This window comes from Gossypium hirsutum, chromosome D11, assembly GCF_007990345.1.
Source record: "Gossypium hirsutum isolate 1008001.06 chromosome D11, Gossypium_hirsutum_v2.1, whole genome shotgun sequence".
NCBI classification, from domain to species: domain Eukaryota; kingdom Viridiplantae; phylum Streptophyta; class Magnoliopsida; order Malvales; family Malvaceae; genus Gossypium; species Gossypium hirsutum.
This window is the reverse complement of record NC_053447.1, coordinates 54,370,773-54,386,336: the sequence shown is the minus strand read 5'-3', so window position 1 is coordinate 54,386,336 and position 15,564 is coordinate 54,370,773. Positions and strand designations below refer to the sequence as shown.

General features: G+C 36.1%; 1 protein-coding gene, 1 long non-coding RNA gene and 1 other non-coding gene across 3 annotated transcripts; 1 reads left to right on the top strand and 2 right to left on the bottom strand.

The window, feature by feature from the left end:
- On the bottom strand, positions 1–1,436 carry LOC107961879 (probable 2-oxoglutarate-dependent dioxygenase AOP1). The gene is made up of 3 exons (XM_016898041.2): positions 934–1,436; positions 530–854; positions 1–451 (listed from the first exon to the last, which is right to left on the bottom strand). The coding sequence occupies exons 1-3, from the start codon at positions 1,299–1,301 to the stop codon at positions 200–202; spliced, it is 945 nt and encodes a 314-aa protein (XP_016753530.1). The 5' UTR covers positions 1,302–1,436; the 3' UTR covers positions 1–199.
- Positions 1,437–2,857: 1,421 nt separating this feature from the next.
- Positions 2,858–4,156, top strand: LOC121223117 (uncharacterized). Its single transcript, XR_005920514.1, has 2 exons — positions 2,858–3,691; positions 3,777–4,156. It is a non-coding gene; the product is annotated as an uncharacterized lncRNA (long non-coding RNA).
- A 9,814-nt stretch (positions 4,157–13,970) lies between these two features.
- On the bottom strand, positions 13,971–14,077 carry LOC121223949 (small nucleolar RNA R71). Its single transcript, XR_005921415.1, has one exon. It is a non-coding gene; the product is annotated as a small nucleolar RNA R71 (small nucleolar RNA).
- Positions 14,078–15,564: the final 1,487 nt, after the last annotated feature.

Here is a 15,564-nt window from a genome sequence, read left to right as displayed (position 1 = left end):
TAAACCAAATAAGTATTACTTCATTTTAATTCCAACAAATTGGAAAAGAAAAACATTCGGAATATCTAATTTGTCTTTGCCATCACTACCTCTTTTACAACCCTTTCAGGACAGTTGATTTGGCCAACTTCAATGTTGAGTTGGGATAGCCTTGATTATATTACATAGAGAGAGACCACGATTTATTTATGCCCAAATCTTAGACACTGCAATAAGCTTTAAGAGTAGATCTAGTAGCACCTTGAACAGCTTGGGGGGAGTAAATTTTCAAAAATTCTTCCAGATCAAAGGGTTTGAAGAGCATCGGATTTTTGTCATCAACAAGCTCTTTGGGAACCTTTACTAGGTACCCTCCTCTCGGCCTTGCAAACAATCCGATGCTATACCTGGTCTCGTTTCCCTTCATCATCAAGCGGTGATAAGCAGAAGGCAATCGACCATTCAACCATACCTGCAACAGTACAAAATTTACTTTCTATCTACCTTGAGCTTTTGTTTAAGTCAAGCTATTTATATACAAGTGACTTACGCTGAAGGATTCTCCAAGCATGACTACGAAAGAATTGGGTGAAGGATTTATATTTATCCATTCGCCATTTTTGTTTAGGATCTCCAATCCTTGAACCTCATTTAATTGACACAAAAGAGTCATTGTAGTATGATCACAGTGCGCAGGTAACCCAAGGGTTGGCTCGCTGGTGTTTGTCCTTCCGTATTTCATTGCCCTCAGGTGATTATTTGTTGAGTCCACAAGTTCATCCATGTATTTCTCAAGGCCAAAACTCTCCAAAATCATCCTCAAAATTGTCTTCTCTAATCCTGATGCTAGCTGAGTGAAAGACGCCAGAGTTTTACTGCCAAAAACAGAGCAGATAAAAAAAAAAAAAGTGTAGTAGTTTTGCTAAAGGGGTTTTTGCAAGTGAATCGAAGTACCTGAAGCTTATGTTTCCTTGAGGCCACAAGGTGGTTGTGAGGCATTGTTCAATGTTTTCAACAATATGTGCATCATCAGTGGACATGCTCTCATACAATCTTGATGGAGGCCAAGAATAGGCACGAAAGGGTTTATCGGAAACACAAAGCTGTTTTGTTTGTGAAGGCAAGTCAAATAGCTGTTCCAAGGCCTCTAAAACTGGCTGCCGAAGTTCCAGGAGTTGGTCAAACGAGGCCTCAAAACAGCTGTACTCCTCCAATGCTTCCCGGACTTGGAACTTCAACAAATCCCATTCAGGGCTGCTCGGTCTCAGGTTCTGGTTTGAGAAATCTATGACCGGCACCTTAGCCCCAGTTCTTGAGCTCATATCTGTCTTCTTCTTTTTTCTGATGTAAACAAAATAATAATGGAAATGTCGGAAACTGTGTGTGCTTTGATTATCTGTATTTCATATCACATGAGTGGTTCCTTTATTATTACCCACTTGCAAATCAAAATGAATGGTTAAAAGAATTATTATAATTTTTGTCTTTCTATAGAGCAGCGGTGCTAGGCAGGAACCGTGACTTGAATTGCTACAATAGCAATTTTCTATTCAGAAGTTATAGTCTAATATTATAATAAAATTGTAATTTCATCGTTAAAAATAATTCAGAAATTTAAAAAGTTTACTATTATGTAAATAATTTATAGTTGAATATCGCATCTATAGTTGATTTAAAATCTTTGATTAAGTTAACTGTAACAAATTAATTGACCGGACATTCAATTAGGAAATAACTTTTAAAAAGTTATATAAAATAAAATATATTAGTGTGACAGTAAAAATTTGTAAATTTTATTATTTCAATTAAATTTTATTTAATTTTTATATAAAATTTTAATAAATATATATTTTCACAAAATCCTTTTAATCGGATTTGTGATAATCTAATATAAATATAAATATAAATATAAATATTTATTTTGTCTGTAACTAGAAATCGGTCGTATATGGTCATTTATCACAATCAAATAATTTTGTTTGGATTCATGTGAAATTTTCTCATCCTGTCATCTTCACCTGATACGATGATGATAGTGATATAATAAAAAATTTGCTTCTAGGGACCATTAAGGTTATTCTGTATTTGCTTGTGCTATTCAGTTTATTTACTTGTATGATGTTGACGATTTCATATTTTATTAATGTGAATCAAGAAGGATGAAATAAGAAATAAATCAATAAAAGAAAATAAACAAAATTTAGAGGTTGATAAATTAATTTTTATCTCTAAATATTAAAAATCATCTTAAAAAATTTAAAGGTTACTTAAATGGTTCCCAATCATTACTCTAAAATTGTGTCCTTAAAAAAATTGAAGATAATTATTCTCAATTGTTCCGTTTGGCGAATTTTGTCTGACGAATATTACTCAAAATTCATTAAAAAAATTAAAATATTTGCAGCGATCTTCATCTCATAACGAGAATTTCATATAGAAAACTATCATCCCAATAATAAGGTAATGAGAATTATTGAATTTTCATATTAAAACAATACTATGATACAAATTTTTGGATAACCATACTCAAAAAGTTAACTATTGAGGTTAGAGAGCAACCTCAACGCCCACATGGATTGGCTTTGCGCTAGCTTAATCTAACCCTAGGTGAACACTACAATATCATAATCATAACCCGCACCAGATGATTGCAACTAAGAGACATGATAACTGTTGAGATATTTTTTATATTTGGTAAATAAAGCATCCCTAAAAGTTAGGGATTACCAAATATGATTGAGGATTTTTCTCGTATTTAGTTTTGCTATTTTCAACTTTAAGCTTACTAATTTTAGCTATTACAAAGCTTATAAAAGACTAGAACCATTGAACTTATTTGTCAATTCAATGAAAACCATCTTCTCTGGTTTGAGTTAAAAGCTCATTTTTCTCTCTTTCTCTACTTGTAAGTGCAACAGTGGTATCAAAGCTAGATTTGTTCTTGTTAGCCTAGAAAATGTTTCACCTATGGCCTTAGAAAGCAGTTTTGTTCAAGCAATCATTCCCCGTTTTGATGGCCACTGTGACCATTGAAGTATGTTGATGGAGAATTTCTTATAATCAAAAGAGTATTTCCCAATTGTTGAGGCAAGTATCAAACAGTTTGCGGAAGGATAAACTTTGACGAATGCCCAAAAAGTAGAGTTCGACACGAGAAAGCTGAAAGATTTGAAGGTGATAAATTATCTTTTTCAGGCTATTAATTGTCCCATCTTGGAAACTATTCTTTGCAAAGAAACTTCCAAGGATATATGGGATTCCATGAAAAAAAAGTATCAATGCTCTATAGGGTGAAGAGATCAAAGCTTTAAGCCTTGAGGAGGACTTCGAGACTTTACAGATGACGGGGGAATCTGTCACTTGCTATTGTGCTAGAACCATGGAGATTTGTAACAGTATGTGGTTCTATGGTGAGAAGATGGAGGATGTCATCATAGTGGAGAAGATTTTGCGCTTCATGAAACCGAAGTTTGATTATGTCATTTGCTCTATTGAAGAGTTAGAAGATATAAATGAATTGTCTCTTTATGATTTGCAAAGCTTTTTGTTGGTGCATGAGCAGAAGATGAATTGTATTTCAACCTCCGAGGAATAAGATTTGAAGGCTTCTACTTTTATTTCGTCTTCCAATTTTAGAGGAAGGGGTAAAGGTAGTGGTATTAGGTAGAGGAATAAGGCGAGAATTACAGAATCAATGATGACCAAAGTAAAGGTAAAGTATGAAATTTTGACAAATCCAAGATAAAATGCTTTAGATTTCAAAAGTTTGATTATTATCATTTTGAATGTTATGCTAGGTTACCGAGTGGCAAGGATGAACAATCACATTTATTTGAGAAGAAGGAATAAGAAACCTTGTTAATTGTGGTTCAAGTTGAAAAGGAACTTGAGCCATATGTTTCGTATGTATAGGCTACAATATCCACATGTGTGGAAGTAAATAATGTTTTTCGTATTTAAATGATTATTTTCGTTCCACCGTAAGCTTTGGTGATTGTTCTACTATGGATGTCATGGGAAAAGGTAACATGAGTATTAGAACCAATAATGGTTTTGTGGAAACCATATTTAATGTGTTATATGCTCTTACTTTAAAAAACAAATTATTGAGTGTTGGTCAACTATTGGAAAAGAGATATTTTGTCACTTTTAAGAATGATGCTAGTGAGATTTTTGATCTATCTGGAAGAGTTGTTGCTATTGTGGAAATGAGTTAGAACAAGTTGTTTCCATTGAATACTGAGGCTGTTCAATCTTGTTTGATGGCAAAAGTTAAAGATCTTTCATGGTTGTGACATTTTGACTATGGTCATTTCAACTTTGTTAGTTTGAAGATACTTGAAAAGAAAAATATGGTGACTGGTCTCCTCCAATTATCTCTCCCTCCCTAGTTTGTGAAGAATGTGTTGTTGGCAAACAACACCGATCTCAATTTTCCAAAGGCAAGTCATGGAGAGCAAAAGAGGTATTGTAGTTAGTGTATTCAGTCATTTGTGGGCTAATAAATCCAATTTCCAATGGAGGTAAAAGGTATTTTATTACCTTTATTGATGATTATTCTCGTAAATTTTGGGTTTACCTTTTACAAGAAAAAATAGAGGCTTTTAATGAATTTAAAAGCTTCAAGGCTTGTATAGAAAATAAGAATGGAAGAATCATTTAGGCTCTCTGAACTGATTGTGGTGGTGAATATTGCTCTAAGGTATTTGAAATTTTTTTTATGTTCATGGCATCTAAAGAGAGCTCACAACTGCTTATACACCACAACAAAATGATGTATCGGAAAGGAAAAATAGAACCATTCTCAACATCGTTCGAAACTTACTAGCAAGAGGGAGAATTCCAAAAGTGTTTTGGACAAAAGTTGTAAGTTAAAGCATCAACATTTTGAATAGGATTCCTACTCATGCTCTTCGAGATGTGACTCTAGAGGAGGCTTGGACTGGAATGAGACCAGTGGTAGATCACTTCAAAATTTTTGGGTTCATTGCCTATGCACATGTCTCAGAGGAGAAAATGAAGAAGCTTGATGATAGATGTGAGAAGTGCGTCTTTCTTGGTATTAGTGAAACATTAAAGGGATACAAATTGTTCAAACCTATGACAAAGAAGGTCATGATTAGCCAAGATATTGTGTTTGATGAAGAGAAAACATGGTATTGGGATGAAGTACAACCTATTCAAGTCCTTTGAGATAATGAAGTTAAAGAAATGTGATAACTCTAAAAAATATAGACTTATCTTAAGCTTTTATAACTACAATTCTTGTTAATTCCAGGTGATTTCTTATTAATTTCAAAATTTTCTTAAAAATATTAATTAATTTTTTTATTTAGACTCTTGGAAGTTAAATTATTTTATTATGTTAAATTTCACAAAATAAATATTTGTTAAATATTTAGTGAGCTCAGTGATTGAAATTATGCAAGTTTAGGATGACTTCAGAATCAATTGGGCCAAAAAGACGATAAACATGACCGACCAAGTGGAGCTGAAATTTAATTAATCCATGCATGAAAGATGAGCATATTTCATGTCCAAAACAGCAAGGAAAAGTTTCCCCACAAGTCCAAATAAATTCAACCCAAATTTATAGTTAAAAAGCCATCGGTAAAAAAATGCAGTCTTGGAGCTTGTCCGTTGAGGCACTGATGGTGTGGCGAGTTGAATCCCAACATGTAAGCTGCTAGATTAACATCAAGTAATGTGTAACATGATGAATTGGGGCTCTACAAAGCATGGAGATGAAATGCATAAATTATCAATGAAAACCAAAACACTGAGTGCAGGAAAAAAGAGTCAAAATATTCACTCGAAGGGAGGAGCTTCACACGCAAATGGAGGTCAAAATTTGCACCTAGATTAGCCCATTTTCCTTCAATCCAAATCAGTCATTTAATACTAATTTCAATAATTGCAAAAAACCCTTAACTTCCCAAAAATCCTGTTCAAACCCATCCACTATTTAAGTTTGTTATTTTTAGCAACAAAACAAACAAACCTCTCTTCCACCTTTCAAGTGGCCGACCATATGAGGGAGTAAAAGGGGGATTTTAAATGTTATTTTTAGTAGCTTAAAGCTACCTCCCTTAGTATAAATAGGCCCTTTCACCCATTCATTTGGGGCAGCCAATTCACTCACATTCTCTCATTCTCTTTTTAAGAGATTTTGTTTCTTTGTTTTTTTCAAGAGAAATAATCTTCTTGAGTGTGGGTAATTGAAGCAGTAAGCTTCCTTCAAGATAGTTTGTAGCGTCTCAAGGAGGAAAAGTTGTGTGCACCACCGCGACATCCACCGTGAAACAACTCTGTTTCCTTTTACTCTTTTAAATTCTTCTTGTGTTCTTGTTTATTGAAAATATGATTACTTTGTGTTTTTGTGTTTTCTTATCAATTACCATGTTTTAATCTTGTTATGCTAGAATTATTATGAAACATTTGTTTATGCTCAATGAAGTTCGAAAAAATTATTATGCATTTGGTTGTGCTCATTTAGTCAGGTAAAATCATGTTTGCTTATTAATTCTCCGTGAGTTTAATAAGTAATTAAGTTAGTTAATTTATCTCAGAAGATGGTTGCTAACTGAAAAAATACTTGACTCGTGTATGTCTAATTGATTAAAGGATTAATTAATTAAATTTAGCAACTATGCCGAGAGGTAACTATTGCCTTACAAAACCTTAGGAATGCATGATTAAATTATTTCAGTATAGACCTAATTTTGCTACTTCACATAGTTTTTATAGTTGCATTTGACATAGGGATATAAGATGGGCCTACAAGACTGAACGTAGTGACTTCAGGAGAAGCATGCTAGTGATTATATTGTTTTATATTAGATTTATACTGTTGCATCTTTCATTTTGTAGTAACGATACCCGGAAGGGTAAGTTAAAATTATGGTTAATAAATTTACAATAGATTAAGAACTCTGGAATTTTTCATAATGAGCGGTGCTGAATCTTTGTCCGACGATTGGATTGGCATGGGAGAAGACTCCATTGCTGATCGTAATACCAAAAAAGTTTGGTGGAAGTGATGACTCTTTGGCAAATATGATGGTTGACTCGTCCTCGGTAAGTGGAGTTTCATGAAAAGATAAACTCTTGGGAGGATCGGTTTCTAACTCTTTTGATGGTGCCGCTATTCTTAACCATGGGAATGGAGCTACAAGAGTTTGAAGTTGGATATATTCGTATATCCAACCTTAATGGTATTCCTGTCATTGACTTCTCGAATCGCATTACCAAAATCTTGATCAAGGGAATGGAGCTCACCGTGGTGGTCAAGTTGTTGGGCGCAATATAGGTTATGGGGCTTTGTCTAATCGTATCACTAGTCTCTGGAAGCCTACACAATCCTTTCGCCTAAGGATGTTACAAATGGATATTATCTTGTTCATTTCCAGAGCAGGGTCGATTATGATGCGGGGCTGACATAAGGTCCCCTGTTAGTGTTTGGACACTATCCTACAGTCTAACCGTAGACAGTGGATTTTGGCTCGTCAAGACCATTCCCCTGTGATGTGTTGGCCTAGATCCACTTTCCGGGTCTGCCGGGATTCCTATACCAGAAAAAGATCTTAAAGGAGATTGGAAGTTTGGTTGAATGAGTGATTAAACTTGACATTAAAACAGAAAATCGGGAAAGGGGACAATTCACCCGAATGGCTGATTTTGTCGATTTAGAAAAATTGTTTACCTTTCAAGTGCTTGTCAATGGTCAACTCCAATGTGTGGAATTTGAGGCATTACCCGAGGTATGTTTATCGTGTGGTAAATATAGACACCTTAAGAATTTATGTCTTTCTTCTTTGACAGATCGGAGTGGTCATGGTGGTGAAGAAATTCCCAAGAGTTTTTTGAGTAGTGAAATAGCTCCAGCGAAGAAGAGGGATGCTCTGCCGACGATGGGAGAAGCCTTTGGCCCATGGATGGTGGTTGAGCGTAAATCTCGGAGCAAATAGGAAGTGATTTGTGGACAAAAAACAAAAATTTTAAAAGGGAATCCGGTGGGTTCCCGGTTTGAAAAGCTATCTTCCATGGGTTCTGAATCTCTAACACCGGATTTGGAGATGTCTTCTAAGGTTCTTGGAACGGCTAGGTTTATTCAAAGAGATTTCATCAAAAACTTGAAAGGCAAGGAAATAGAGAAAGGGTCTGGATCGGTGGTTGTGGTTAATATGGGTGAAGGTCTGTCGGGCCGTGTTGATGATTGTGGGCCAAGCATAGAATTTGGGTCTTTTGGGGATAATAATGCGGGATAGGAGTTGGGATTAAAAGCCCATGTCTCGCTGCGTGTCAGTGATATGACTTCCGAAAATTCTGGGCCACATTTGGCTTTGGGCATTTCGTAAAAGTGTAATGAGTCTTCGTTGGAACGTCCTGGATCACAATGGGTTGCGGGCCAGATTTCAAATTCTTATAATTTGGGCTTGTGCAACGGGTATTAAGAATAAAGACCCAACAATTCCTATTTACTTTTCAAATGATAAGGCTACCTCTTTACATTTGAATCCTACTTTCGAAAAGCATCTTGAGGCTAAAGTGGGTCTAATTTCTAATGCTCCTTACCCTAAAAAGCATACTTTTGTTACTTTCCAAGAGAAGTTGGATAAGAATTCCAAACCAAAGGTGCGTGCAAACCCTTCAAATATTCCTAAAGCGCATGGTGCTGAGAGCAGAAAAGGAAATGAACATAGTGGGAAATCTTTATTTAATTCTATTCGTGGGCGTAGGGGGAAATTCAAACCTGCCAGTAGTTCATGAGTCTTCCTCCCAGAAGCTATAAGCTTTATGGTAGAGCTCATTAGTGTGCAAGCTAGAATTTTTACAAATAAACTAGACATCAAATCTGGCAGTGTCTAAGCTACTGATATCCTTTACGAGGTTAGTCTTTCTCTCATATTTATTTTATTTATGAATTTTACTATCTTTTCTTTAAATTCTCAAGGATGTGCGAGTTCTAATTTGTTAGAGTCTTCTAGGAATATAATTGGAAGCATAAACCAGATTTGATCAGTCTTTTAGAAACTAGGGTCAGTGGTGAGAAAACGGATTTGGTTATTGCTAAGCTCGGTTTTCACAATTCTCATCGTGGAAGCAGCCAGCTTTTTAGGAGGTATCTGGATTAGGTGGAAGGAATCGATTAGTGTGGAGGTGCTCTAAAGTGATCCCTAATTTGTCTTAGCCAAAGTTACTGATAGCTCCTTACGACAGCCTTCTTTGGTCTCCTTTGTGTATGGTAGTCCTAATAGTTAGAAAAGGAAACCTCTATGGGAGGTTTTGTAAAGTTCTATTCCATTGGATAGGTCCCTGTGGGTGGCGATTGGTGAGTTTAATGCCATAATTTCCTTTAGTGAGAAAAAAGGAGGACGAGTTTTAGGGAAAATGTGTCATATCTTTGGTAATTTTATAGATTTCGCCCAACTTCTAGATTTAGGTTTCCGGAGGTCGCAGCTCACTTGGCAAAGAGGGGGAATTATTGAGCGCTTGGACAAGGCTATTTGTAATACTGCTTGGAACACAAATTTTCTGAATTCAATTGTGTCCCATTTACCTCGGCTCAAATCTGACTACAGGCCTCTAAAATTATCTATTTTTTCTAAGGTTCATTCTTTAAAAGGGAGTCTGTTCAGATTTTTGGCCAGTTCGATTAAACATCCATCCTTTTCAGACTTTGTTAAAGAGAATTGGAGGATGTCTGCGAGCATGTCATCCCTACATGCTCAGTTCACTAATCGAGTTAAAATTTGGAACAAAGAGGTTTATGGTCATATTTTTACTCGTAAAACACTCCTGTCTCGTAAACTGGAACATATTGAGATTGAACGTGATAGAACTAACTCGGAGTTTCTTAAGCAAGTCGAGATGGATGTGAGAGAGGAATTGGAAAATTTGCTTCATCATAAAGAGATTCTTTGGCGACAAAAAGCATGTAGTGATTGGTTGGTTTTGGGGATCGCAACACAAAATTCTTTCACTCACGCACATTGAGAAGACGTAAACAGAACAAAATTACTGCTTTGAAAAATGGCTTGGGAAAGTGGATTATGGATGATGATCAACTGAAGCTTGAAGCAGTTAATTTTTACTCTAATCTGTATGGCAAACATCCTGAGCTAAGGAGAGATTTCCCATCTGTTGCTTTCCCGTGCCCTAAAGATAAGGATTTTAATATTCTTAACAGACTAGTGTCGGCTGAGGAAATTAAAGCCACTCTTTTTTATATTGCACCTTTGAAAGCTCCAGGGAGTGATGGTTTTCATGCCTTGTTTTATCAAAGTCAATGGGATTATGTTGGTACCTCGGTCTGTACGTGGGTTAAGGAGGTCTTTGAAGATTGATTCAGAGTTAAATAATTCTCTCATTGTGCTTATCCCTAAAACTCAGAATCCTATGGATTTCTCTCAGTTCTGGCCAATCAGCTTATGTTTTGTTCTTTATAAGTTGGTCATGAAAATCATTGCCAATTGATTTAAAGTGATTTTTTTGAGGCTCTTAACTTACAAGCAAGTTGGTTTTGTTGCAAGATGGAATATCACTGATAACATTATCATTGCTCAAGAGGTTATTCATTCCATGAGAGGTACGTAGAAAAACAGGAAATGGATGGCCATCAAAATTGACCTGGAGAAGGCCTTTGATCGAGTACGGTGGGATTTCATTGAGGCGTCGCTCCAAACTGCAGGTATTCTTTTTTTTATGAAATGTTATTATGTTTGCAATTTCTAGCTCTACTATGCGGGCCTTGTTGAATGGTGTCCCAACCTAGAAATTTCGACCAGCTAGAGGCGTTCGTCAGGGATGTCCTTTATCTCCTTATCTGTTTATTCTTTGCATAGAGTGGTTAAGTCACAGTATCCGTAATGCTATTGATATGTGTAATTGGTCTCCTATTTGGTTGTCCTATGGTGGGCCACTTTTATCTCATCTTTTCTTTACCGATGACTTGATACTCTTCGGTCATGCTGATGAGAATCAAGCTCGAGTCATTAAAAGTATTTTAGATTAGTTTTGTGACTATTCGATACATCAGATTAATTCATGAAAGACTGATATTTTTTCTCAAAAGGTGTGGACGATAACTTGGGGGAGCGTAAAAGTGATTTCTTTGGTTTTCAAAAAAGTTACTAATTTGGGATATTACCTTGGAGTTCCACTATTTCATGACAAAGTCACCAACATGTGGAAAGGGTGCGTAATAAATTGTCTAGCTAGGATGCCAGTTAGCTTTCCTTAGCTGGAAGGGTTACTTTGGTGCAATCTGTTCTTCTCTTGATTCCAAGTTATTTCATGTAGACAATGATGGTTCCCAAAGGTGTCTGTGATGAGATCGAGCACGTAGTTCAGAAATTCGTCTGGGGAGTTCATAATGGCAGCTCAAAGACAACCTTGGTTAGTTGGCGTTCGGTGTGCCAACCTAAGTATCACGGTGGTCTTGGTCTTAGATAGTTGAAAGACCACAATATCTCTTTCATGTTAAAGGTTGGTTTTAACATCATTTCTAATACTAATGCCCTCTGGATTCAGATGCTTAGGTCAAAACATAGAGTCCCTAGAGGTTTACCAGATGACTTGTCAAGGAGTCGGTGTTCCTTTTTATGGAGATCCATTTCTAAGGTATGAACCCTCAATCATGAGAACTTAAACTGGTCAGTTGGAGACGAAAATAGCATCAAGTGCTGGCAAGACCCCTGAATTTCCAATTGTGGTCCTTTATTTAAGTTTATCCCCTATTCTGCTAACCCTTTTCTAGATTATTCTCTCAATAGTATGGTTGCATGTGATGGCTCTTGGAAGTGTGATCTTTTCAGGCCTTGGGTTCCTAAGGAGATTATCAACAAAATAATAGGTGTACCACCACCTCATCCTTCGCCAGGTCCTGATCGAATTATTTGTGGAGCTACCTCGACTAGCTCTTTCTCTCTCAAATGCGCTTATGAGAAGGTTCATGAAGGTAGTTTCAACTTAAAAGAGCAGCTCTGGGAAATACCATGGAAGTTTCACGGCCCTCATCAAATTCGTTTTTTCATCTGGTTGGCTCTAAAACAACGTCCCTTAACAAATGCTGAGAGGGTAAGATGCAGCTTTGGGAGTAGTAGTGCTTGTAGCCTTTGTGGACATGGTTATGAAGATGTTTTGCATATACTCAGAGATTGTAATGCTGCTAGAGGCATTTGGGACAAGCTTATTCCACAGCAAGATCTTTCTGTTTTCTATTCTGGATCTTTTCTTGACTAGATGAGGAACAATTTTTAGAGCCATTTTTCATATTGGGGTGGAATCGATTGGCCATGTCTCTTTGGGATTATCGTGTGGTGTATCTAGAAGAATAAAAACCTATTCATTTTCCAAGGTATTACATGGAGTGTTGACGAGATTATTAAAATCTCATATAGTTGGGCAAGACAATATTCCTCTATTTCAAGGATTTCATCTTATAAAGCATGAAGTCATCTTCATAATTTGCCTTTACCTAATAGCTGGGTGAGTTTGAGCGCAGATGGTTCAGTGAGGTTTGATGAAGGTTTCGCTGCAGATGGTGGCTGTGTGAGAGACGATAATGGTGAGTGGATCATTGGGTTCACCAAATATTTGGGCAATTGCACCGTTTTGGAGGTAGAGCTTTTGGGAATACTAAATGGGCTGAACCTTATTCTGGATAGGCATTTCGAGATAATCCTAATCCAAATTGATAGTATTGAAGCTATTAATGTAATCTTGGAAGATTCTTTGGGGAACTCTAACTCTGCCTTAGTTAGGAAAATTCATCTTATCTTGAGAAAGATAGAGCAGTGGAAAATTCAGTATATTCCCAGAGAGGAAAACTTAATTACTGATAGTCTGGCTAAGTGAGTTCATACTAGAAGCCTAGGTTTAAGATTGTTTGAAGATCCTCCTTTGAGTGTTGAAGTCTTTCTACTTTGTATCTTTATTCTATCACCAAAAAAAAATTATGGTTAGTGATTCACCAATTATGCAAAGAATTTATTTCGTAATAACTTTTATCTAGATTAAATTAATCATAGACTGAAGTGGATTAATGACTCTACTGTTACTATTAAAACTCATTTGTTGAAGTATTTATTATTCTTTTGAGAGAAAAATTGCACACATATAGAATAGAATCATTTAGATTGGATTAATTGCATAAAACCCTTGATTAATTATTTTTCTTATCAAATTGTTAAATTTATTTTTCACAAATTTTGTCTCAATTTTCAGTCCTTGAGGAGGAAATACTTATTTATTTATCACTTTATTACTTGTTATGATTTTGTACACTTGCACATATTTCACGATTAATTTTATATATTTACACATCACAACAAGTTTTCGGCGCCGTTGTCGGGGATTGTCTTAGAATCATTATTTGTGAAGTTTATTTTTGCAGTTCTGTTTATTTTATTATTATTTAATTCTTTCCATGTGTTTATTAACGTTAATCAAATTATTGACTTACTCCCAGTAAACCCTAAAATATAATGAACTTTTAGACAGGAGAGACAAGAAAGACAAGCCCAGAGACAAGTTTAAGAAATGAACCTTGAAATTCAAAATCAAGGTCAAGCAATTTGGGATAATCAAGCTCACAACCCAATCATTGTTGCTGATGACAGTGATCGAGCCAAAGGACAATACGCAATGCCACTTTTTAATGAGCTTAATCTAGGCATTTGAAGATCTGAAATCGAGGCACCGTAATTTGAGCTAAAGCCTGTTATGTTCTAGATGCTTCAAAAAGTGAGTCAATTTAGCGAAATGCCCACTAAAGATCCACATATTCACCTCGATTGCTCATGGAGATGAGTGACTCCTTCAAGATGGTTGGGGTAGCAGAAGATACACTAAAATTAAAATTGTTTCCATACTCCTTAAGAGACAGAGCTAGAGCTTGGCTCAACTCATTGCTATCTGATTCAATCTCTACCTGGCAAGATTTAGCGGAACATTTTCTGGTCAAATACGTACCACCTAGCAAGAATGCTAAGTTAAGGAATGAGATCACAACCTTCAAGAAATCAGACGATGAATCCCTGTATGAGGCATGGGAAAGATTTACAGAACTATTACGCAAATGCCCTCATCACAGGACTCCACACTGCATCCAATTGGAGACCTTCTATAATGGTCTCAATGCACATATGATGATAGTAGTGGACGCTTCAGCTAATGGTGCTATCCTTTCTAAGTCTTATTGTGAGGCTTATGACATCATCAAGAGAATTTCTAGTAATAATTACCAATGGCCGACCAATAGAGCAGGAGAAAGACGAGTAGCAAGAGTACATAAAGTGGACGATCTCTTCAATGTTAAAAACTTTTACTACTAATGGTCTTAATAATGTTGCATCCCAACCACCATCTCAGTTTGACAACATTTCCTCGTATATTGTGCGGACGTACACTCATTTGACAACTGTCCATCAAATTTGGAGTCTGCCTACTATGTAGGAAATCAAAATCAAAATAGAAATAGGTAGGGACCATAGTCTAACTTCTATAACCCTTCATGGCAAAACCATTCGAACTTCTCCTAGAGTAAATTAAGAGCTGGACCTAGTAATACTTACATGTAGCCCAGGTTAAATCACCCACTAGCTTTTAATCAACAAGTTCAAAAGCCACCTAGAGCTGAACCTGTCAATAGCCTGGAGGACTTGTTAAAATCATACATGGCCAAGAATGACGCCTTGATCCAAACCCAAGTGACCACTTTGAAAAATTTTGAAAACCAAGTTGGTCAGTTGGATACTGAGCTTCATAATAAACCACAATGAGCTTTAGTAAGCAATACGAAAAATCCAAGGAATAAGATAATGAGCATTGCAAAGTGGTCTTTTTACGAAGTGGAAAGAATTTTGAACCCAAGGTAGTTAAGGTTGAAGACGAGTCTATAGATAAAGAGGAAATTCAACTGGAAGTTGAAATTCTCACACCATAGAAGCCAGAGTTTAAAAACTCCAATGAGGTAAATTCTAGCCCAATCAAATTTGATAATCTAATACCTATGTTAGATGCAGAACCCAAGGTTCAGAAGAGTTTTTTGGTCCAAGTGAAGGTTCCACCACCTCTATAGCCACAAAGATTGAAACAACAAAAGCATGAGTGCAGTTCAAGAAGTTTTTAGACGTTCTTAAGCAGCTTCATATCACTATTTCATTGGTAGAAGCTTTAGAAAAGATGTCAAAATTTTCTAAGTTCATTAAGGACATTATATCCAAAAATATGAGACTTTGGGAATTTGAAACCGTAGCGATGGCAAAGGAGTGTTGCGTATTTTTACAAAACAAGTTACCCCCAAAACTAAAAGACCCAGGTAGCTTCACTATACTATGCAACATTGGCAAATTTTATCATGGTAAAGCTCTATGTGATTTAGGTGCAAGCATTAACTTGATACCGATGTCTGTATTCAAGAAATTGGGAATAGGTTAAGTAAGATCAACAACTGTAACACTTTAACTAGCAGATCGGTCAGAAGCACATCCGGAAGGAAAGATGTTCTGGTACGTGTTGATAAGTTTATTTTCCCTGGTCACTTTCTCATTTTAGATTTTCAAGTAGATAAGGAAGTACCAA

What these genes read in the sequence shown, in the direction of transcription:
- LOC107961879 (XM_016898041.2), bottom strand. Translation starts at nt 1,301, where the DNA reads ATGAGCTCAAGAACTGGGGCTAAGGTGCCGGTCATAGATTTCTCAAAC. An exon ending in CAAGGAAACATAAGCTTCAG is followed by an intron (nt 855 to 933) that starts GTACTTCGATTC and finishes TGTTTTTGGCAG; the next exon opens with TAAAACTCTGGCGTCTTTCA. An exon ending in TGCTTGGAGAATCCTTCAGC is followed by an intron (nt 452 to 529) that starts GTAAGTCACTTG and finishes GTACTGTTGCAG; the next exon opens with GTATGGTTGAATGGTCGATT.